This window comes from Coturnix japonica, chromosome 22 (genome assembly GCF_054131305.1).
Source record: "Coturnix japonica strain WE chromosome 22, WE-NBRP24, whole genome shotgun sequence".
Classification (NCBI taxonomy): Eukaryota; Metazoa; Chordata; class Aves; order Galliformes; family Phasianidae; genus Coturnix; species Coturnix japonica.
Window position 1 is genome coordinate 8,346,126 of NC_140684.1, and position 24,654 is coordinate 8,370,779.

Here is a 24,654-nt window from a genome sequence, read left to right on the forward strand (position 1 = left end):
CTTACTGTATTCTGAAGAATGCAGCAAGCAGAAAATACAGCTCCAGTCAGACTGTCCATCTGCTGTTTACAAAGACAAGTTTTCCACTCCTTGATGACACCTATATTTTGAGCTACCCTGCAGCTACTTTAATGTAATTGCCAAAGACTCTGTTATCTGAGTCATACACATACAATACAGCAAATCCTTGACAGCTACTGCTCTTAAATTTAAATAAACACATTTTGTGTGTGTATTATAACAGCAAAATAATCTAATCAGCCTTCTTTGAAGTAGACTGAAAGATGTTAGAAAGTTGAAGTATGTCGAAAGTCCCTGATATTTGGTTTCTTGCTAAGATTCTTTTCCCTTAAACTTCCTAGTATTTACTCTGTCCATGCTTTCCCTTACATGATCAGCATTCAGGTTATTGCTCCGTTTTGTTTGTTTACAATTAGCAGTGCATTGTACTTTATAGGGAACTATAAAGAAGCAGTATGAGCCCTGTGCATCTGTGTGTTGATCAATGCCTTTATATAGAAGGTAGCTCATTTATTTTACCTTAAACTTGCAAGAACAACATCCAGATTTCCATCAGTCAGTTTACCCTAATAATTTGTTTATAGATCATGCCCATTTGGGGGGGGAAATATTCAGAAAAATAACTGACTTCTTGTTTTGTTTTGTTTAATAGCTTGATCTTCGGAGCCATCACATGCTTCACTGGTTTCCTGGGTGTAATCACAGGGGCTGGGGCAACCAAATGGTGTCGGTTAAAAACTCAGCGAGCTGATCCTCTTGTCTGTGCTGTTGGCATGCTAGGATCAGCCATCTTCATCTGTCTGATCTTTGTCGCTGCCAAGAGCAGCATCGTGGGAGCCTATGTAAGTATAATCCTTTGCACATGCCAGTCTCACTCTTGTTTTCTTAACCAAGAACCTCAGGTCGTGTGCATTGTTCCTTGCAGGAGTATTGAGATGATCTTGTTACCAATCTTAATGTTCTTTGTTTTGCCCCTTGGCATATTGGTGCTATCTGGGATGTGCTTGGGAGGAAAATGGAATTTCGCTGCTTATCTCCACTCACTAACTGCCATCAGAATTTAGAATGGGGCATTTGACTCCTGCATGGAAACCCGGTGCTCTGTGCCTTTGGGCTCTTCTATCTGTACCTCTATCCATACCTCAATTGCTCTTGCCTAATATTTTAGTACAGAAAAATTGACAGCTTCCATTACAATTAAGGGTATTGTAGCAGCAGTGATATCAAATCATAATTATGGTGTGGCCTGTCTGTGGGCAAGCTTTTGGCTACCTGTAAGTATCATTAATTTCCATAACTAGCTTGCTACAGACCAACAGTAATTACCGTGTTAGTCCAATTTGTTGTTATCTGTATTAGCATAGCACCTGAAACTCCTCGTCACAGCCCAGGAGCACACAGTACCTGCTGCTGCACAAGCACAGATAAAATAAAGTGTTCACATACAGAGTATTTGTAATCTAAGTGTATAAAAAGACATCAGATTGATTCAGAGAAATGTTGTGAAGGGAAAAGGAGAAATACAGGATAATGTATAACAATAGACAGAGTAGAGATCCAATCTCAGGTTCTCTTCCAGTGTTAGAGAGAGAAGCTTTGTAAGTTTTTGAAGGGACAGCTGAGATGATTTGAGAAGTGGGATAATTTCTGGAAGCCCACCCCCCGTTTCCACACAGCAGTGCACACTTCACCAAGCAATGAGAAGTCATTTATAGTCAAACAAACCATCTACTGTAATTCCTTGCCTCTCTGTGTTTCTAGCACTAGTCCAGCCTTAGTTATTTTCCAGGTATTTTGGTAGTTGCCATAAAAGAGAACAAAGAAGAAAGAATGGAAATTCAAAAACATTAAGGCAGAACCAAGAATTCTTACTCTGGCTACTTAGAAATCATCAGAAGGAGATTCTGGACCCGTAGTTCATGACTAGAACTAACCTTTGATCCAATGATTAGCAGAAAAATGACCATCACAGACAACCTGTAAGAGGCTGTTACTGGCTGGCAAAACATCAGCCAACCCTCCTTTCATTCTCAGCTGTCTCCTAAAGAAGAGATCTGTCAGAACCCTCAGCCTGCTCCTCCCTTCTGCCTCTCTGTAGTCAGACCTGTGATTTTCTCCTTTGTCAGACCTGGTGACAGACGTGTTCATTTGTGGTGTTTAGTCTCTTTGTGCAGAAAGTCTTCCCTTTTTAAGCTGGAAATACTGTTTTCAGAAAGCATGCAATGAAAGGCGGTTATTGGTCTCATTTTTTATTATTATTTTTTTTATCTCTAGACAGCAGCTTTTCAGCTTCCATATTTCAATGTGGAAATATTCTGCATCCTGTAAATATACAAATGTAGATGGTATTATTTAGCCACCCTTAGAAACAATTTATTTTATGATGCATGAGCAGTAAATCTAATAAAGAATCAATGATGTGCAAAGGAAGTCATACCTGCATGTAGCAGAGCTATAAAGAATATAAGCCTGTTTGCTGATGCTGTTAGGCTGATACACACATTTGTTGCAGGTAACACAGCCCCTCTGCAGCCCTTAATATTCTTTCTCTGCTGCTGGAAAAGCAATGCATGTGTAACAGATAAGAGTGTAGCTAAAGCACCAAATGGGGAATTGAGATCTGAACTCTCTTTATAAATTCTGCATGTGACAATGGACGTATTATTTGACTTTATTTTGCCTTTTCATTCCATTTTTCACCCCATTGAGAGAACAGGTACACAAATACACAAAGTATTACCACGGTTGTGCTATGTATCAGTTGAAGTGACTTCTCAAGGCGAGATTCAAACATGAGCCCTTGTTTTTCCTTGCTATGCAATGTTGTTATGATCTTACAGACATCAGGAATGTTTAATTACCATTTATTTCACTCAGAGACTTGTTCTGCAGAGTTGTGTGGTGTAGCAGTGTGTCTCTATGGTACTGTGGGGCAGGTTGTCAGTGCTCTTAACTCATCCAATCTTTTCTAGTAAACTATTGGCAGTAGTAGCGTGGTTGGAGTAAAACAACATTCTGTATCATTAGCTGCCCAGACATTCCTATTTCTCTTTTACTGTCTTTGCTGTATAGTCCAATTAGTTCTTACTCTGTTTTCCTTGCAGTTTGTATATTTATGTGTCGTATCCCAGCTCCTTAAAACAGCTATTTGTAAATTTTTAGGTCTCACTCTGAAATACACACTCTTCGAAATGCTGATTTTCAAACCTCTCTCTTTAAAGCCATTCGCTGTGTGGCATCACTGTATCACACTGCTCAGTCATTTCAGCAGTCTTTTTTACACCGTTTTAAATCTCCAAGTGATTAGAGAAGGACATTTTGCCTTCCTTTGACATTCTTCCAACTTTCTGTTGTACCTCAGTTTCAGTGTCTTTTTCAATTCCACAAAGTCATTTCACGATCTATCAGAGACATCTGCCAAGCTAAGTCCTTGCAGTAGAGCTTTTAGAGCATCATCCCCAAGGGAACTTTCTATTGACATGGTGTTGGTGACTTATCTTCTTCCGACACATCTATACTGCCCAGTGATGAGACAGAGTTAGGCTTGCTCCAAATTCAGCAGTACGCGAGGAGTTCCTACCCACCATTTCAAGGAGAAGTTCAAAGAATGAAGATGGAGACAGATGCACGCTTTGCAAATAGCCATGGAAGGAGCTTCTAACCTACTTTAGTCTTCCTGCAAGAACTGCTGCTGTGATGGCTCTGAAACCTGCTTTACTTATCATTTTTTGAAATCAGGATTTGCTAACTCTGATCACATAAACGGAAAGACTCCAGGGAGACTGAACTTACATTAGCTCATTAAAGATGAGCAACTGGAGACCAAATGGAGATGGTGAGAGATGATACAACAGAGCTGGACTTAGAAAGGATGTATCTCTCAAGCCGATATCTCAGTGTTAAAAGAAACTAAAAGTGTGTGAGGAGTTGAAATGGTGACAATTTCAGGAGTTGCTGATCTGTTCTGCAGTCTGTCCTATTTGCATTAAGCATTCCTAGAGCTTTTCTTCATAAGGAATGCCGCACATCCCCCTTTGCAGTGGGTGAACTCATTTTTACAAACCCTCATTAGCAGCTGGCTTTTTTTTTTAGTGTCACTATCTTTTCTCCTACTTTTTGATCTTCATTTTGTTCCTCTTTTTCTTTAACCCACATGAGATGTGTTTCACAGGAACGCGGTGGGTGAAATATACGTTGAATAATTCAAGTCCAGTGCTCTGAAATTTGTAACGTTTCAGTGATTCATGAGACTCATGCTGAATTCCTGAAGAAGGGAGAAGTTTTACTTGCCGTGTGTAATATTAAGTGTGTGTGTGTGTAGCTTATATCATCTGAAGACAAGCAGTTGCCTGTTTCCAATATTTTTTGAACAGGCAGGGTGCATCAATGCCATAATTGAGATAACATCTTTCTCAAGCTCAATTTCATCTATCCAGCTGCAGAATTCCAGCAACAGTACAGGTCAAGAGAGCTCACCTGAGGAGCTGTTATGCCCTTGCTACATGGCACACAGCTTCAGTTTCTGTCGGTACCTTGATTCATGGGATCTGTCTTCCTTAGCTCAGCAGCTGTGATTTCCAATGAGAACCTTTCAGAGCACATCAGTGAGTAGTGGGAAAGTGGAAAGAGAAGATTTCCTAGCTCACCAGCTGGACTGTAAGGACTGACTCCAGCACCATCACAGAGGAAACAAAGAAAGAGGGAATAGGAAGGGGGGATGTATGGGAACCAAAAATAATTTTAGAAACAAATAAAGGAAGCTTTCTGTAGGTCAGTGCGTAAGTAGTTCTATATAAAGCAAACTGTTCCTGGCAGTGACATGAGAGGGATGGAGGGGTTTAGGTAATCTTAAGTGGTGAGGGGGAAAAGCAATTGCAGTAGTCACTTCAGAGCCATATCTGTCTCTTCCCAGCCCAAACTGCTCTTGTGCAAGCCACAGGGAATGGGGCTGGGAGTGGCAGAGCCTGGCAAAGCTCACAGGACAGACACAAAATGGTACACAGCTGAATGCTTTCATCAGAGCTGCACTGTATATTTTGTTCCATTGATGTGCTGTCCATGATGTGAAGTCCAAAGCTATCTCTTATGGTTGGCTTGTTGTGTTCATCTGTTACCAAAAGTATCAGTCTTTTATTTATCTGTTCCATAGATCATAAACAGTTTGCACTAATGAAGTTACAGACCAGCCCTCTCAGGGCTCAAATAAACACCTGTAGATTCCTAATACACAGATAAACCACAACAGTAACCAGAAGTGTGTTGTGTACAGAAGAATCCTTTGAGTAGATCTCGGACAAATAAGCAACAAAGGGAAGTTTGTGACAGGTTATTTTTCCCTTAAATGTCAAGTGAATAAATCTTCTCCTTTTTGTGTGTTTTGTTACAACAGATTTGCATTTTTATCGGAGAAACTCTTCTGTTTTCAAACTGGGCTATCACAGCAGACATACTAATGGTGAGTGCACTTTGGAATAGCATCCTTCTCTTCTGTGAGCCAGAGCAGTTTGTCAGCTTGCAAGAACAACCTGTAGTTTAAATCTTCCTCCAAATGCCTGCTCCCTGATTTGACCTATTCTGTTTTGTTTTGTTTGTTTATTTGCTGAACAATAAATTGAGAGGAAGATAAAGCATTTCTTCTTTTGCTTTGTTCTGAGCACCAAGGTGAGGCATAGTCCAATAAAGGACACCCTTACTGGGTTCAGCTGGTTTCCCCAAATCTCTGCATGTAAAGAATTCAACCAGCATTTCCTAATAGCCAGCACATTAGTGAATTTTGTTATCAATAATACAGCTTTGTTCTGTAATGGGAAATCCTTCCCACCCTCCCTCCTCTGACCACAAAGACAGCCAGCTACCTCTCTCTATGGCTCAGTTCCAGCAAACCTACTATTCAACACATACACAATAGAAAACCACCTCTGGGAGAGGAGAGGAAAAGAAAGTATAAAGAGTTTTTGGATGATGTCCACCTTGTTCTATAGGAAACTGGGATTTTTCACCTCACATCCTTCTTTTTCCATTCTCTCTCCACTTTTTAAATCTTTCAAGTCAGCAGGTTGATCTCAGCAAGTAGATGTTCATGTGAATGGTCTGGAAGTTTGTTAGAGAGCCTTGCACGTTTCTTAATGTTTCCATCAGGGACGTACAGAGTCTTTCAAATACGTTGTACTTTGAAATTCTATTGTGAGGGAAGTTCCTTGTTGCTTATTGTATGAGAAAGAAAGAAACTAGGTCACAGAACCATTGCAGGACTTGCCCAAGGTCTTTTGGCAGGTTGTTGACAAAGCTAGAAACACAATCTGTCTGGCATCAATAGCAAAATCCCTTGACTTGTGTTTGTTGCTTATGCAAACATCAACAAGAAAACAATCTGGCTCAGTATTTTTAGATGTAAAAGATAGTGGTGTTGATACACTGATTCAGCAGAGCTTCGAGCTTTATGTTTTAAGTTCAAGGCTGTGTTCATGTTTTAAGGTGTCTCTGTAGTTGCCATATTTGTGTTGTCAGATGTACTTTCAACTCCTTTGTTCAGAGAACATTTTATGAGGTAGGGCCACATGGTTAATGCTACATCTCTTAAGTGTGAGAACAGAGAAGCAAAGGTTACCAGTGTACTTCAGTGGTGTTGGATGCCTTTAATTGCTCAGGTTTTTACCTCCTACCAATTTAGCTTTAGCATACTAGAGCTTGTCATAGGCTGTTTATTCTGTGCTTACATGAGTTTTGCAGCTTGTGCTGATTTCAAGGCTGTTGCTGACATTCATTTGGTGATACCTTAACATTAAGACAGTTGTGCAGTCTATGGACAGCTGTGTTGAGCAAGTTGGATCACAATACTTGTAGTTGCTCAGCACCTCCTCCTGCCACATCCTGTCTTCTGCACTGATATTCACAGGAGAAATGTGTGGGTACGCTTCAGTGAGATGCACTTTAAGTCTTTTGCAAATTAATTTCAACTGATTACTGTTTATTTGGTGCAATCAGATGGGTATTTCTTGTTGCCCAAGGCTGGTAACAACTTTTAAAGCGTTATTAGCATAAGCCTAACAACACTTTTATCATACATACAAAAATATGATCCTATTTTCATGGATAAAAAGCTTTCAATTCTGGCTGATTTCAGTGGCAGTCAGTGAGGCTTTTGAAAACTTCATCCCAAATGATTGTCACAGTTCTCCAAAGATTTGCACATCTCATGACTGCCTATGAACCCTATCTGGCAAGTTGGTAAACATCTTCAGGGATTTTACAAGTTTGAAGAAAGCAAGATGCTGGCTTATTATCTTAAGATAGCTGGCTCTTCATAGCTTTGTGCTTCCATTGCTCTTCTGCTCTTGGTAGCGTAGCTGCCTGCATGCAGTTTCTCAACCTGACTGCAGTAAAAGGTGCAGAGAGCTAGGTGTGATCAGCTGTTGGCACTGCAGAATGTACTGCACCACCTGAGAATTTCAAAGGCTGAATATTGTTCCAAACACAGCTTTGTACAAAACAAGCCTTATTCTCCTGAGCACAGCTCTCCAACCATCCACATGCTCAGGTGGTTCTGCAGTCTACATCTTCCTTTAGACTTGAAACAAGCAAAGGTGCTCAGCTGTGCTACAGCCCTGGAAGAATTTGCCTTTCGTTCTGCCTAGCATCCCTTTATATACTAGACAATTATTTATATGGTATAAAATACTGTGTATTTTTACAGCTGATGAAGCAGCATTTCCAGAAGTTTTCATTGCTTCACACATTGGTAATCTGTGAGTGCAGTGATTTACATTTTAGGGCAGGGTGAGAAATGCTTATGAGTGAAGGCACACAGCCCACTGGACACTGCAGGACTGCAGAATTTACCTCTTTAGCACACAGCCTTCTACTGGCCAAAGAGTGATCTCTCTCTGTCTTTCCTACTCTGCTTATTTCAAACCAATTATTTCTGTTGGTTTCACTACAGGAAGGGAATGTCCACAGTGAACCACGGCCTTTCTGAACCTCTATTTCTGGAAGGGAGGTTTGCTGGAGCTGCTTGGTCAGCCTTCCTGCCCACCATGTGTGCTGCCTGCAGCAGAGCCTGGACTCAGAGATGAGCCAGGGCAATCCCACAGACATCCGCCAAGTCTGCTGTGGCTCTCCCACCTCCAGTTTCTGTGGGATGCTCAAACCAGGCTGTGGATGGCTTGAATTTAAGTCTATTTTAGCATCAATATGCCCGTTTAGAACTGTAATTTACTGCTGTCTTCCTAGAAGAGTAGCTCATGTTTGCTACCAACTGCTTCCTCCCCATTGGAATAAAATGCTTTTAAAGCAAGGACAGGGTGGAGCAGTTTTTTGATGTTTTAGAGATGCTGGTTTAACTCTTATTTTCTAGCCATCAGGAGGAGGAAATACCTCTTGTTCACTTGCTGTATGTTGGGGTGGGTTGTTTTTGTTTGTTTTTGGACATTTGAATTCTGGGCTAAATTTACTGCATCTTTTGACACTTTATAAACTACACTGATGGTTTCAGCCATCATTAACTCCTTTAATGAGGCAAAGTGGAAACTTGTTGTAAATTGTTCTGCTGCTTGCAAAATTATTTATACATTCTACAGATGTACATGCAAAGTTGTGTATAACTGCCTATATGTGTCTATTTATGTGTACAAATGTATACATACACACATATGATGCAGCTGTCACTCAGATTTCTTTCTCCAGTTGGCACGAATTCGCTGCCACTTGTTTGGAATGGTAAGTTTTGAATATATTCGTGATTTCTTCAGTCATTTTGCTACAAAAATTGATAGAGTGTAGAGCCAGGCAAGCTTTCTTCTCCAGCTTTGTTACAATAAGGCTTATAGTACAAAAGATATTGTAATGCAAGTTTAAATTGTGCTGTTTCTATGATCTACACAGCTTGGTGTGGATTAGGTGGAGCATCACTTGATTTTCTCAAATGCCTTTTTCTCAAGCAGCTTGCAGAATGCTTCTCCTCTGCACCTGTGTGACATGGGCCCATGTGGGAAAAGCAGTTACTTGCTATTTTTATCTTCTTTTGTCTAATGGATCCAGGTTGCACCCATTACCTCAGGTCTTTGGGGAGCAGTAATGAATTGCATGGCTCTCCTCCTCTTTCACAGCGTGACCTTCAGTATGTTTCTGTGCCTCTAATGAAGTCTAGCCCTTATTTTCCTCTTGGGATATCTGTGAGCCTTCGAGGCTGTTTTGAGCTCTTTAGTGCAGAAGAAGGACAGTGTCTAACATTCATAGCCAGGTGGCTGCTGTGGATCTGATCATTTGCTTGTCTGTTGCACCACAGGATTTTAACAGGGTACCCACTGGGTATGTGGTGTCAAAGCACATCAGCAGCATGCGTTCCCAGCTTTGTCAAACCAGAACTGGCAGGTCACTGTCAAAGCACACGCTTAAGACCCTAAGGAGAAACATTTAATCTAATTTTACCCATCGTTCCTAATTGTCTGTGCTTGGTAGAAGGTGATCATTATAAAGAGGCCTGAATCCTCTTCTGCTGTGAATTTTCTATTGCTGTTTCTTTCCCTTTGTTATGTTTAACTCTTTCTACTGTGGGCAGGGTCTGCAGACCTTCTCTGAGAGGGTGTGATGAGCACTGAAGCAGTGCTTCAAATTCTGTGCCCTGAGATACATCACTGTCAAGCAATTAGTTCTCCCTAACTCAGGCAGCTAAGGTAAATTCATCTCTATATCTCTAGCCAGAGACATGCCAGTCCTGAAATGCCAATTTAATTAATAAATGATTTCAGGAATACATTGCAAGAATTGAATGAAGCCTTGGAAGACAGGACTGCAGGAGAAAAGCTAGAGTCAGTCTATCAAGAGAAAGTGGAAAAGCAAAAGGGATCATGGTCAGTTTCTGAAGCAGGAGATGTGAACTTGGTGCAGTTGTTCTTAGCCAGCTTCTTTCACAGGTTTTATGCAAGAGACGATTTTATTTTTTTTTTTATGTTATAAAACAAAGACCCTTCGACAGAACTAGTGTTCGTTGTTCTGTTTTGGTTTGGTTTTGCTTTTTAATCATTAATTCCCTTCCATGATTCAGTCTCTGTTTTCTGCAAGCTCTGGTCCCTTAGTGGGAAATAATGAATGTTTTCTGCTGATCTTGTGTGGTCAGAATGATATTGCGTGACCTGGCTGAGGGTGTAATGTCCTGTTAGAGAACTGGATGCCAAACTATAATATCCTGGCTCTGTGAAATTTCCCCTAATGTGTCTTTGTAACCTTTCAAAAGTGTAATCCCATATTTTTGAGGGGAAAAAAAAGAAAAGAGAGAGATGGAATGGGAGGTGAGGATGCATGACCTTTCATAAGAAACCAAATGATATGTTGATTGTGGAAATAACACAGTATCCAAGCCTGTGTTCGGAAGCCTGGTGGTGCTGAGCAGGTCATTTGCTGCAGGCATCCTCAGAGCTCTTTCTCCCCATCAGTTGAGCAGAAATACAGGCAGAGGAGCAATAACAAAGTGCCTCATGGGTGATGTATCAAAATCCTTTGGAGTCTGAGTTGTTAAGCAAATCAGTGTATTCAGTGCAGTTGAAAGCAAGGAGTGAAGACCAGACAGAGCTGCCTTTCCTGGATACCTGATGTCAGGATGGCTAGGAAACCAAGAATAACAGAGCAATTAAACTCTACAGGAGTGTGTTTGCTCTGTCCTGGATGTTAATTAAGCAGTACAAGAGAGCTGAACAGGTTCCTTAGTTGCATTTCCTTATGTGTTTTTTTCTATTTCCTTCCTTGCAGTATGTGGTCATCCCAACACGCCGTGCAACCGCAGTGGCCTTGCAGAGTTTCACTTCGCACCTTTTGGGAGATGCTGGCAGTCCTTATCTGATTGGATTTGTAAGTGCTCACAGTGGTTCTTGGTGGTATTGTGCATCCATGTTTAGTTTTGTTTACTAAGTGTTTATTTAACATGCGAGGTTAAATGTGCTAGGGAAGGAAGGCCTGTATTTATCAGCTGAATGGGAAGTGAAGCAGTGCAGTGTAACTTTTTTATCTGCTTTTGTTATCTGTGGGCTACAGTTCAAACTGGGGAGGACTACCCATGCACAGGAAATGAGCTTCCAAATCTTTTCAGCCCAGGTTACTCATAGAATGCATTTAAAGGGCAAAAGACCCTGCCCCAAAAGCTGGCAATTGGAGAACATTCCTGGCTGAAAGTAAAGGGCTTGGGAAATCTAACGAGGAAAGGAAATCTAGATATACTAGAGTAATTCCTTTCCCTTGTACCCTTCTGTTGTGTTTAATGCAATGAGTTGCAGAGAATACAGATAGTCATTTATGAAACATAGCAGCTTCATGTAAAGTCTTAAGTGGCACTGCTTATGTTGTTGAAGATGCTACAGTTTTCCAGTGATGTAAGTGGAATCTTACTTACTTACTTACTTACTCCAGTGGAATCACTGGAGAGAGAGCTCAGATGTGCTCTTCCAGCTCATCACTGCTGTGTGACACAGCTGCTTGCTGCTGTGGAACTTACTTTCTTATTAACCACCATTCAACTAATCCCCTGGACACTGGTGACTGTATACAATCATATTTATTTGTATTTTATATATGTAATATTTACTCTTGAATGCCAGGTCTCAAAACCAATATAGCAGCTCTACAGCCCTCTGAAGCTTACATGAACACAGAAATATATATAAGGCTGAATGGATCAAAGGAATGAGAAGTATCTCAAGAGAATTAATAAATAAAATTTGGCTTAGTCTTTATTTACTTCAACATTCTGGGCACCCCAGGAGAAATTATCTTATTTTAGAAAGTATTTGAAAGTCACAAGAACAAATGAATCACTGCAAGAGACAGCTCTGTGCAAGCAGACAGCATGGGAGAATGGCAGGAGAGAAAATAGAGTGGGGAGTGTTGCATGCATGGGGACCAGCAGTGGTGAGGGGCAGGGTCTGAGATGCAGGAGAGGCTCCCAGGTGACTGCTGAATGTTCTTTCTTTTTGTTGCATAAGGGACACATCCAGGAGGAGTGGTAAGGACCTGGAATGATTGCAGTTAATCTTGAAGGTTGCCAAGGGCTCTTTGGTGTCACAGGTAGAAAAGGACTTTGGCTGTAGAAATAATGCGTTCTGCCCTTCTGGTATTCAGAGAGCAAGTTGTGATTTACTTAAGGATGCCTGCTGAAATATGCTTAAGCCCAATTTAATGGCTGCCTTGGGCTGTCTTTAGACTTGGAAAATATTCATTATGATTTTGAATTACTCCTTTCTAAAGCTGTAGTTATTGGGCAGTTCTTGCCTGGAAGGAGGGTACCTGTGTTCAAGCTTTCTTGGCAGGGAGCAGGAAAGAAGCACTCGTGTCACAGAAGGCACCAGCATCCATTTCTGGGGCTCTGAAAGGCTTGTCTGACTCATGCTCCCTGTGCTACTTGCACTGAAAGGTCAGCTGGAGCTTTCCAGAACCACAGAAAATTCAGCCTCCTAATCACTCTGAGTGCATCTGAGATCCTCAAGGTCTGCCATTTCTTCTGACTGCCTACAAATCCCCCTTGCAGCTCTCTCACTCAACAAGCAGTGTTTGGATCCAGATATGGCTGAAGTCTTACACAGTAATGGCGAGTTCACAGTGAGATTCCTTCCAGCATTGCTCTTACTAAAGAACTGGATACCCATGTCCTTGAACAACTAAGCTGTGTCAGCCAGTTGTCTGCATTTGCTGGGTACCAATAAAAGTCCTATTGATCTTATAATCCTCATGTAGAGCATAGAAGGTACTTAACAGCTGCAGCCCTACATCAGTGACTGCTCCCTTGCTCTATGTCATGCCATAGAAGTTCAAGGTCAGACTCAGGTTTTTCTATAATCTCCCACGCTTCCAAATCTGGCCGTACAGCTACATCTGGTAACTGCTTTGCATTCAGGCAGTTTCTTATAATCTCCAAAAGTGCCAGATATATGTTAGTGTTTAAAAGCTAGAAAGAAGAAAGTGTGTATGTGTGGCTGTTTTTTGTGTCGTTAGATATCAATAACTCTTCTTATGCTAAAATGTGTGAAGGTTTTCTTACAAAGAAGCCATGCAAATACAGTTTTAGGGTAGCAGCTGTAATTTGCAAAGGTTTTCCTGCCCGTCAAGCACTGAGATCAATTACTATAAATCAGTGCTGCCCATCCATTCACAAATAATAGGTGCTGGTGCCCACCTGTCCTGGCCTCTCTGCTTTCAATATCTAAAGATCTCCTGAGGAGAACAGCCCCCAACCACTTCAGTTAGTGTGGGGACTGCATTGCTCTGCAAGTGTCCTCAGGGGCGGCTCACTGCTCTGTGTGCTGTGGGTCATACAGAAGGTCTCTCCATCAGTCCATCTCCGATGTTATGAATAAGCCTATCAGGTGTCACCCTTCACTTTTCTCCCTTCCCCATCTTTCTTATGTGAGTAGGTCAATGAACTGGGTCTAGTGAGCCACTTAAATAGCAAGAATGCTAATGACCTTCCTTTGGCAAGTAGTTAAGAGAACAGTGTTAATTATCATTGGTGCAGCATATCAAGAAGGCACATCAGCATCTGATTAGGGACAACTGGAAAAACTGTAGTAAATGCAGTAGCTGAGATACTGATTTCATAAAAGTTATAACTGGGGTGCAGACAGAACAGCCTTCTGGTGCCAATTTGAGACAGTCTTGTTGTGGAATTGCATATGACAATGTTTATCCATCCTGGTAAATGCTATATATATATAGAAAATAGTTTTGCATGAACAGACTGGCCTGTTTGGGGAAGCTGAACTTCTGCATTATGGTTTTAAATTAATATCTTGTAGTTTAATACTATGGCTGCTCATGAGTAGATCTGTGGACATGGTTACTCTGGAATAACATTCTTTCCTGTTCAGCCTGCTATGTTAAAACAGGCCGCTGGTCTGCTGGGGCTCAAATCACTCTTGTCTGACTTGCTTAAAAACAGGGCACTGGAATAAAGTGGATTGTTGTGATGTGATGCTGCAGTTTGGGGCTTTCAGTCCCTGTTTGACCTGTACAGCCATTCCTCAGATACAGCCCATTATGTGCTTGCTGGTGATTATGTAGTGCTGTTTCTTCTGCCAAAGCAGGGTGTGAAATGAACTTAAGTTCAAAAAGGCAGAGAATATCCTGCAAGAAAAAATGTGTAAATTATTCTCCCAGCATCACTGTGTTTTATGGACTATCAGGAGATATTCCACTGCTGTTGTGCAATGAAGGATGGAGGAGAGGCCTACGATTCTTTCCGATTCTATGAGCCTTTCCGATTTCTACGAGGCTTTCTGATTATGTAAAAGTACCTCATCAAATTAAGCCCAGAAATCCAGATCTGATCTGTTCCATTCAAGCATTTCAAGCTCTGTCCCATCTGCTTTTTTTCAGTGCGCTAAAAGTCTTTCCCACCCGGTTCTTTCTCAAGTTACCAAGGACCTTGTAAACTCCCAACACGGACATACAGTTTTCATGGTGCTGGGCACGTTTCAGAATGAGATGTCTGCTTTCTGCAAGTGCTTCTTGCTGCTGATTCACAAGCATTATGTTGTTGCAGTGAGCAGCAGGGAAGATGGTGATGGATATCCATTCTGCAAGGAAATTAGTGTGCAGAGAGCAGTTGATCCTCACAGGAAAGCACTAAGAGGTGCCTAGTGCCCAATCTGCACAAGGAATGAGCAATAGCAGTGTAAATCATCCCAATCCTAGCTAAGCACCGCTGCGGTTGGGACTGTGCTTATAAAACACTTTTGGATTAGTGTTCACCCTCCTGAGGCAGTACCAGCACCATGTACAGATCTGGACAGCCACACTGGCTGTGCCCACTCACTGCTGGGCGCAGAGCTCATACATGGACAGAGCAGCCCCACAACCCCACGCTGTGACCCATTAGTGCAAGTTCATCTGTTCCATGACTTTCCTTCCTGGGATGTCCAGCCACACAAGGGCCCTGTGTCTCTCCTAGCTGTTAAAAGCTTTGCTCCCACACTGCTGTCCGCTGCCACACACCTGATTTCTACACCTAAGTGGGCATCACCCAGCCCTACACATTTCAGTTCTTTGCCTTATTGAGTGAACCATGTTTCTTGATCCCACGTTGCCCATTGTACAAGGCATCTCCTGCTGGGAGGAAACAAAGTCCAGTGTTCATGCAGGGGCAGTCCCAGGTGCCATGAACAAATGCAGGGTGTTGATATTGTCACCATCCACATAGAAAATCTGGTTGTGATCCCAGAAGATTTAACAGGATGTTCAACTTTTTTAAACCTCCATCATCCAGACATGCCAATGTTAAAATTGAAATTACTTTCAGACCGTAATTGCTTTTATCTTTCTGCGGTTTTCAGAGCTAGTATCATAAAATAGTCGGCTTTACTTCCTCTTTTACAACGTGTCTCTCACACCATTTAGCACAGCACATGCATCTTTCACAACCTTTCACATGCATCTCTGAATTCAGAGAGGGTGAGCCCCCAACATTTGTGGGGTTACCAGGAGCGCTGTGGTAAGGAAATGTACTGAAGAGGTGAACCAGAGAGAACCTGGCCTGTATCAAACTGGTAATAGTAAAAACCAGATACTGCAGTGGAAATACCCTTTCATGTGGCAAAATGGGTGCCAAGGAGTGAAATCAGGAATTCAGAAAAATCAAGCAATTGCAGAGAAATTGCGATGTACCTTTCAGCAAATAAGACGAGGCAGCTGAAATGATTTCAGAGATGCTACCATCATATCGTATAGTAAAGGCATCTGTAATTGAACTCTCATGCTGTTCAGGCGGCAGAGTATCATAGGAGCAAGCTGTATTTCTACAGGCTTCAGAGAAATGTAATGAAGTTTCACCTTTTCCTTTACTGTCTTCTGCAGTCAGACTGAGACGCAGTCAGAGGTTTGGGTTGTGTTGGATCATCCTGCTGGAGCCGCACTGTTGTTCTCTGGGAAGTGGGCATTTCCTTTAGATGGACTCCAGCCGGCAGACTGCCGCCCACTGAACACATGTCGTTTGTATTCCAGGATAAAATGCCATCAGTTGAAGTTAATTTAGCTCAGTCATCCCTCTTGATCTGAAATCTGTGTTAGTGAGGGAGAAGAAGATGTGAAGTTTCGTGCTTAGGATCCTATTAAATACTTGCAAAACTTTCAAAGCAGCAGAAGGACTCACTGATTTTCTACCCCCAGGTTTTGGGTAAAGGCTTCTTAAGTTGGTTTCTTATTTGCTAGTTAACAAGTGGCAAAGCAAGAAAGGAATCCCATACATGACTCTGTGCTGAAGAACTGACACTGACTGTGCATGCAGCACCCACTTTTTGTTACTTGTGATAGAGAGAAGACACTGAATATGATGAGAGATTGGGTTTGCCAACACAGTGCTATCATTTCAAGGAATCTGAAAGCCAAAAATTGGCAAGACAGTGCAGATCATTTGGCAAACAGTATGTCATTCTTGGAGCACAAGTCTGTCATTATGTCCTGTGTCCTTCAGAGAAGAGATGCCAAAGTTCCAGTCTGAGCAGGTGGCTTGTAGCTGAGCAGAGAAAAGCAACACAGAACAGTGACTGTAAGTTAATAGCAAAACCAATATCTGTGCCCTGAAATACAGAGATGGGTGGGGGGGTTATATAGAACCTACATGAGAAAGCCATGTGGCTTGATGGGTGGAACTGTACCTTGGATAGGGAGAAACACTGCTGATCCTACAGTGCACACGTAGAGAGTATGGAGGGTTAAAAGTGATAAAGGTAGCAGATTCAGCGTTAACAAGATTGGTTGGTACAAAAGGTCAGTGCAGTGCCTTAGGAAGAGCAGAGTGGAGCAAGGTGTGTTAGGAGCTTTATTTATTGCAGTCTTTACATTTTCAAAGCTGTTTTTTAGCTCAGGATGTCACATCATCCATGCATAGCTTTTCATCAGCCACCGGTGATTTATCATGTCAATTTGTTGAGTGATTTATTGTCTGGTCCTTTTGGAGGATGACTGTATCCATTTCCAGTAATGAATTTTCTCAATTTCTATTGTAGAATAGCCTCGATTCTGGCTGTTGTACATAGAAGGGCTGATTCAGTGTGGAATTTTGGCTCATAATGAAGCATAAGGGAAACATGGGCAACTCTGAATACAAGAGGGAATAAATTACCAACTGAGGTCCCTGCCTTCTGAATGCAGTGCATGTTCTGTTGATTTCCTATGGGTGTGTTCTTTTCATGTTCAAGACTTTTTGCTATGTTTAATAAGTCTCTCAGACTTACAGCCACTGTTGTTTGCTTTTCAATCTGAGGACTTGTTTACCCATCGGTTCTCACTTGAGACTTGGTGATAATGCTCTTGTTTTTCCTCGTGTGTGTTATATACTGTGAATTAAGTTCTCTGGGAGGCCAGGAACACTTCCTTCGCCTATATCCCATACACTGAAATTTTCTCCTCCAACTTTATAGAGCAGGGAATGAAGCAATGAAGTCTGGCTAAAAACCTACAGCCTTAGAAACGCTCTTCTGGTGCTTATTCACTCATCACTGCTTGACATTGCCCCATCATAACAGTTCTCTGCTCTTTTGTTTGCAGAGCAGCTTCACCTCCTGCATGAGGCTGTTTCTCCTTTCCTTGGCTCTGTAAGGAGCCAGGTTGAGCAGTGAAAGGGTTATTAAAATTCTGAGGCCACCAATGCTCCAAAGTGCCTCCCTGCTACGGAGCCCTTATAGCACACACTGTGACCTGCTCAGTGCAGTCTCCATGTCATCCTTCTGTGACCTTGATCTTGGCATCTGTAAGGCATCTCTGAACACATTTACCTGCCGGGTCAATACAATTGGCTGCAGTGCAGGGCTGTGAACGGGTGATTTCTCCTGGGTGTGACATTTTCTCCTGTCATTTAGTTGTTTCTTTAGACTTAAGCTCTAAATGTTGGATTTTGCTTCTAGTTTCTGTCTGACACCACCCTTTTCATTAGCAATAGTGTGGCAGTTTAGGAGATGCTGGCTGGTCAAACCTGGACTATTTCTGGCACTGATTTGCGTGTGTGAACAGCAGTAGGATTTTATGGTGCAAATTCCCTGCAGTCTTTTGGTATAAAGTAGTATTTCTGTCTCAACAAAAGGTCACAGACAAAAGCAGAACTGGACGTTTAAATACACAATGCCTTGAGAATCATCCTCACTTCTGCTACCGCTGTTGATTTATAGAGTGTAAAGTTGTTTGCTGGACAGGAAATATTAAAATGTGATTGTCTCAGCTACAGACTCTCATTAAATATTACTGAGTTTTAGCAAAAGCTTTTCATAATGAATTAAACACTGCCACTGCGTGTCGCCTCTCCTTTGTGTCAGTGCACACTTGAGTTCACTTTCAGATAATTGTGCTTTTTTACTGTCAGAAGATGCGGGTTGCCTTAACCCATGAACTCAGTGGTGCGTGGTTCTTTGGCCCTCATGTACCAGACTTGGTCTAAGCCCAGGGGGCAGAAAGCAGGAAGTTTGGGAGATTAGATGAGGGAATGAGACCTGTGCCTCAGATAAAACCATACACAAAGTTTGCCTCTGAAAAGTGAATGGGAACAGTGGGTTTTGTTCCATGAAAGGCATTTCCACCATCCCACTCAACACAAAGGAAAGGAGTTGAAAACCTCCTTATGCTGGAAGGTAGGTAAAGATGTAGGAGTAAGCAAGACTTCAAAGAAATAGCAGAAGATTGATCACTACCTCACTGAGCAAGCAATGCTGGTGAGGCAGCATCAGCACACCAGGAGGTTTGCTCAGTACAGCAAGGCTGGACACCCACTGGTTCAGTCACAGAGGTAGGCAGGGAGAATATGGAGAGGGGTGTGGGAAGACTAACAGCTCAGGCAGAGAGTGACAGGGTGAGGAGAAGCCCTGCTGTGCTGCTCACTGTGTGAGTTGCCCAGGCTCCAGAGTGCAGAATAATGACGTGTGGAAGGCTAAAGCATACGTAGAGGACATTTTGCTTCTTCTGAACAAAGCCTTCCATTTTAAACTGCGTGCATATGTTCAGTAGGTGGTTGTTTAGGGAGCTCTGTTCCCTCAGCATTATAATGTCTGTTTGCATCTAAGTGACTAATTTATTTATTTTTTTTTGCCCTTCTCTTGTAGATCTCAGATCTGATACGACAAAGCACAAAGGAGTCCCCACTCTGGGAGTTCCTCAGCTTGGGGTATGCACTCATGCTCTGCCCATTTGTCGTTGTCCTAGGAGGGATGTTTTTCCTGGCCACAGCCCTCTTCTTCCTCAGTGACCGAGCCAAAGCTGAACAACAGTGAGTAACCTGGCAAATGCAAATGGGGAGGTACCAAAGCCTGTATTCTTTCTTGAACATTATGCTTGTACTCTTTCCTCGGGCCTTGGTCCTTCCAGGTAAAGGATGTTGGGTTGTATGCAAAGAACCTCAGCTCAGCAAAGTGCATGAGGCTGCACGAAGCACAGGGGCTTGTGTCATGCTGGCTGGGCATCCTTTACATGCTTCTGCTCTGGTGGATCTCAGTTACTGGCCTTGTGGCCTGGAGGGGAGCACAGTACTTGAGATCACTGATCCCTTCTACCCTTGCGTGAGCATGCACAGGCCAGGCCATCCTTGGTGAGTAGATGCTGTATGCTGGCACCTGTAGACTGCTAGGTGAAGAGCAAGAGATACCTCACAGAGCTTGGTGGTCACCTTTGAACACACGGTCCCATCTCAGACCCTTGTACCCTGCGCACTACCTCCAATATACCGGAACAGCAGAGAAAGAAGAAAACTGTGTATGTGGGGACATAAATGCTCAAGGCTCGCTGTGCTGGTAGTATTTCCCAGTCCCTTATTGCAGCTTTTTTAAAAAAAAGCTACTGTTTTTCAGTAATGAAACCGATTCGGACCACCTCACGGTTGGCAACTACAGTAATTCAGAAGACGCTTCCACATGACACACACACTCCTGGGGTTAGTCTCTTTCTCATAATTGTTGAACAATAGAGTATCTGTGTATAAAGTCATGCTGAATATGTGGGCAGGTGACTAGTGTGGTGTTGACTGGAAGTTGCCTTTGCCTTGCTACCACTGGGAGGAGGAGGAGGAGGTATCGTGTTTGTGACATGGCTGAGGGGTGTTTGCATTGGTTCAAGAACAACAGGCTCAGATTGTGATATCAGTGTGAACTTTGTGTGACTGAGTTTGCCTGTTGTATTGGTTTGATGACACAGATGTAGATATGTGGAGCAAAAAACCATAATGTGGATATGTTAGGAGCCTATGGCAGTTCTGCAGACAAAGAGAGCAGGATACGCTTTGCTGTACATTGAACAAAGCGGCTCTGGCATGTCATTGTCACTAGATATGATACAGCTACAAGGAAAATAAGGTGTTTGGAGTTGACATAAGCACATAAATGGTTTGGGTGTTATTCTCTGGCTCGCACTGTCATATCCATTGAATGCAGGAGATTTGGAAGCAGTGTCGCAAATGGTTTTTATGTGCCTCTAAGAGCAGTCCCGCCTTCCTCTTACTAACACATACAAATACCAGAGAAAGGAAAGCTTTTCCACTTCCTAGAGACCATAGGTATCTATTCCTCCTGTAGTGAAGTGTTAAAACGTGTTGCAGAGAACAAGACCTCACCTGTGTATCTGGTAAGGAAGTTAAGTCTTGCACAGTTGAACTTCAGCGTGGCTTTGTGGATGGTATGACTGATGTGTGCCTGGTTTTCTATCATCTGCATATAAAGGCTTTAAGCTGCAGTAATTGGAGCTAGATGTTAGAGGTTAGGAAGATCTGCTTATGAGAAAGAAGAGGTAAATGGTACAGCAGATTGTCTGGAGAAAACATGAAACCTGTTTGAGTTCCTGAAGGCCTCCCATGCCTGCAGAGCCAGGAGGATGGCAGCTCTCTGGCTGCCTTCCAGCCCTGCTCCTACACAAATGAGCTGTATATGCAAGTTTATGTAATGGTCCCTTGGGGACATGGCAAGATGAACAGAAGTTTCTAGGTGCTCAAGGTGACTTTTTTTGCAGCAGCAGGGAGTCAAAAGTTCGATTTGTTGATAGAGTAGAAAGTAGCAGAGAGATCATGTCCCACAGTTCTCCTTTTTCCTACACAGATGTGTTCACTTTTATCTATTGCTGTAGACAGCCAGAGCAGATTCGGTTATGTCAAAATTGTACCCGTTTTCCCACCACTCATCAGCCCACTGAAGAAACTTAACTAGTCAGGCTTCAGACTTGATTTTGCTCCACTCTTTGCATCTTTCAGTTGCTTAATCTGATTCATGCTCCTTTATGAACTTTGTATTGCTCACTGCGCTATAGCAAACTGTCTGAGATACAGAGGGAGAACAGTTGTCATAAATAAAGGCTAACAAAATGATTTCTCTCTGCTGCACTCTTTCTAGATATGCCCACTCCCATGTTAAAAATACTCTGTCATCTTACCACCAGATTCCTGGAGAGTGCAGTTTAACTCAAGTTTGACACATTGCTGAACAGTGAGGCAGTATCTTTACCATTGTTGGCAGGTGCTGAGTAAGGCTTCTGTCCGTGCCATGTGCAGTGGGATCTGTGCTGTCAACTGGGTCCTGTCTGCTGCTGCTGACAAGCTCAGTGGTCTCCTTGGAAGAATTTATGGGGGAGGATTTGTTATTAGCTGCATGCTTTCCTGGGAGAGGAAAGACAACTGGGTGCTTTGCTATTAGCAGCTTATGGCTCCATGCTGGATTTAAACCTGACATCCAGCTCCCACCTATCTGACAGGCCATCTGTACTTGGCGCTGCACACCTTTGGCAAGGATAGATCTCTGCCTGGCAAATCCTCTTTCATATCCTACCTATTACTCGCTGGATATGGGGGAATTTCTTCTTTGCCTTATTCTCTCTCCACAGTCAGTCGTGCTGCTCAGGCGACGGGACTTGGAAATGTGCTTTGCCAAAAGAAATCAATTAACCTGCAGGAATCACAAACACTGGTGTCACACGCCAGAGATTAAACTCATTCATCACCAGTGGGGTCAGGGCACACAGGCCAGATGTCACAGACCTATCTAATGAACTAATATGGAAGCAAAGAAGTGTAACACCACTCTCTGCTGCCTTGCTCTGCCTATGGAAATGAAGCTTTCTCTGCTTCAATTCAGCGCTTCTATGAAAAGTAGTTTAGATGTTTTTTCATTTGTTTCTTCCTTTGTGTAATGGTCTCTGGGTGTTTGCTTTGAGATAATTTCTTCTTCCAGGCAGGACAACATACCAGCATAGCAACCCCACTTTCCTGTAAAGCTTTTTTCCAGTTTCCACCACACTTCCTTTCAAAAACAGAATTTCCAGGCTTTCAGTGCCTAATGGTGTTTTTACACTACTTTTGTCATCACCACAATTCTTGGCATATTTGGAGCATTATTTTTTTAGCACAGGAATTCCAGTCAACAAGGATGCCCCCCTCACAAAAACACTCAGGGAAAAAGAAATTCTTTGTACTGCAACTCTTTTCTTTAAAAAAATCCTGATTCTTTGACAATGGTTTTCTTACTGTTTGAGCAGCCTGACAGCTTAAAGAGGCATTTAGTCAGTTTAGGACTTGCAGAGAACACAATGCAGTACTTCACTCCATAGTGTAATCCAGTCATTTTGGGTGCAATTTTAAAAACACAAATTTACCCCCAGCCTTCTAAAGTGATAAGAGAGAGAAAATGGTTAGAGAATGGTCTCTGTAATAGCTCTTATGCACTAGAAACAACAAATACATGAGCTCTTTTTGAAACCACTCACCTACAATCCGTGCTGCGATTTCACTTGCCTACACTGTCTGTCCATCCAGGTCTGGAGTTCTGTGGTGGATGGTTCAAGCCATCGTGTTTTCTTGCCAAACATGACTACATTTGTAGTATTTGTGACATTTAAGATATAGTTGTTGGTGCCCTGGAAGACAATGTGTGCAAATACAGTATCTTAGAACTGCAGCTGTAGTCTGTCTGTCCTCCAACCTTGCTCATAATGCAGATAACTTGAAAAAACAGATTCACCCCAGAGATGCAGAAGAAGCACCAGCAATAGGACTTGTTAGAAGCAGTGGCTTTGCTATTAATTAGGAATAATGTGCTCTTTTCATTAGGAAAAGTGAAAAAGTCCTTTCCCCAAGCTCTGACAACTTCCATGTGCCAGGGCATATAAATCACTGTAATGTAATTATCATGTAGCAGGATTCTTTTCTGGGCAGCCAATGTGAGTGTTGAGCCTCTGGAGTTTTGCTGTGCAATGATTCTGTTCCTGTACAGCCACAAACCTATGGGACCCCTGATGCTCTGCAGCAGGAACAAGTGATTCTATGATCCAGGGTCCTGTCTCTGGTTGTTTCTGAGGGAAAACCCAAATTCACCTCCATTTTATAATGAGAAAGGTTGCTCTGTTCAGGTGTAGAATAATCTACCCCCAAAAGGTTCTTTTTTCTATATTAATTTTTATTTATTCACTGATTCTATCCCCAGAGGTGCGAGATTTTCTTTCTTTTTCCCATGCCCACCCAGAGGTACAGCTGGATATCCAAGTTTTGTAACTGTTCTGTCCCTTTCTGCATCCTGCACAGTATATGCTGGGTATTTTTGCCAAAGATACAGCAATGCAGATCAGGCAGCAGGATGCAACTGCAGTGTGTATCCCTGGCGCAGATACAAACAGGAATAAATAGCTGCATTGATGCAGATGGTCAGAACAAAGGAATTTAGATATTTAGCTAGCTGCCACCCATCACTTCAGAGAGATCTGTAAGCATTAATGGTTTGCCTGTTTGTTGTTTCCATGACTCGTAAAGGTTCAGGCTTATTGTACGGCTCTGGTAGGGTTTTCTTCCTTCATAAAATTAAACGTCTCATTAAAAAAATAAACTAACACCTTTGATCAGATGTGGGAACTCTAGCTGAGCAGCAGCGGTAATTAACATTTCACTTTAAAAGAGGTGGGTAAACCACTGGAAAGAAAAAGCTAACTGCAGACCATATAGTGAAAGACATGAAAAGAACAATTCCTAGTCCATGCATCTTTTCTGCTATCTTAAACACAGCAAATCTGAAAATTACATTACAGGAAAGATGAGAATAATCCATTTTCAGACTGTCTTCTGCCTCACATCGGGCTTATTTTTAGCCCTTTCTAGAACTAGATATAAAATGATCTCCCAGTTCTCCTATTGCAGCAATTTGGAAGTGTCTGACCTTATTTTTGCTTTGCAGATTCTATTATGTGGGGCAGAGAAAGGACTCGCAGCATTGTCAGCCTTCTTTTCTCTGATTTTTGTGTGGCAGCAGTTAGAGACAGAGAGGAACCTGTGAAATAACCTCATGTTGCTGTCAGCAGAGCAGAAACCCCTCCATTAGTAGTGTAACAGGTACAGCTGGTATGCTAGACTGGTGCATGGCACATCCCATCCTGGTCATCTGCATTACTAAGACAAATACAGCCTCCATGAAATATTTTAGGATCCTTTGCAAGGTTATCTTGTTTAAAGGAGCTGGATGGAATGCTTGTTTAGCCCAGGTAAGGTGCCCTTAGCCTTCGGAAGGTATACACCAATCTGTAGTAAAAGAAACCTCAAACAAACAGGTTGCAGAGTGTGGTGATGATGAAGGAAGAGAGGCAAGGAGTGTCTTCTGCAGATCACAGTGACACAAAAGACATTCATAGACTGCAGATGGAATAGGATCAGACAAT

The 24,654-nt window shown here is 42.4% G+C and overlaps 1 protein-coding gene across 4 annotated transcripts in view; it reads left to right on the forward strand.

Moving 5' to 3' along the window:
* Nucleotides 1–24,654, forward strand: part of LOC107322485 (SPNS lysolipid transporter 2, sphingosine-1-phosphate) — a 92,468-nt gene that overhangs the window by 56,999 nt on the left and 10,815 nt on the right. The window contains exons 8-12 of one of the 4 annotated variants that reach the window (XM_085521745.1): nucleotides 674–863; nucleotides 5,411–5,476; nucleotides 10,765–10,863; nucleotides 19,086–19,249; nucleotides 19,827–19,909. In XM_085521745.1, the coding sequence (XP_085377871.1) occupies nucleotides 674–863; nucleotides 5,411–5,476; nucleotides 10,765–10,863; nucleotides 19,086–19,249; nucleotides 19,827–19,893 (586 nt within the window). In that variant the 3' untranslated portion in view covers nucleotides 19,894–19,909. The remainder of the gene's footprint in view (nucleotides 1–673; nucleotides 864–5,410; nucleotides 5,477–10,764; nucleotides 10,864–19,085; nucleotides 19,250–19,826; nucleotides 19,910–24,654) is intronic. The other 3 variants (XM_085521743.1, XM_015880552.3, XM_085521744.1) reach the window with 3 other exon arrangements.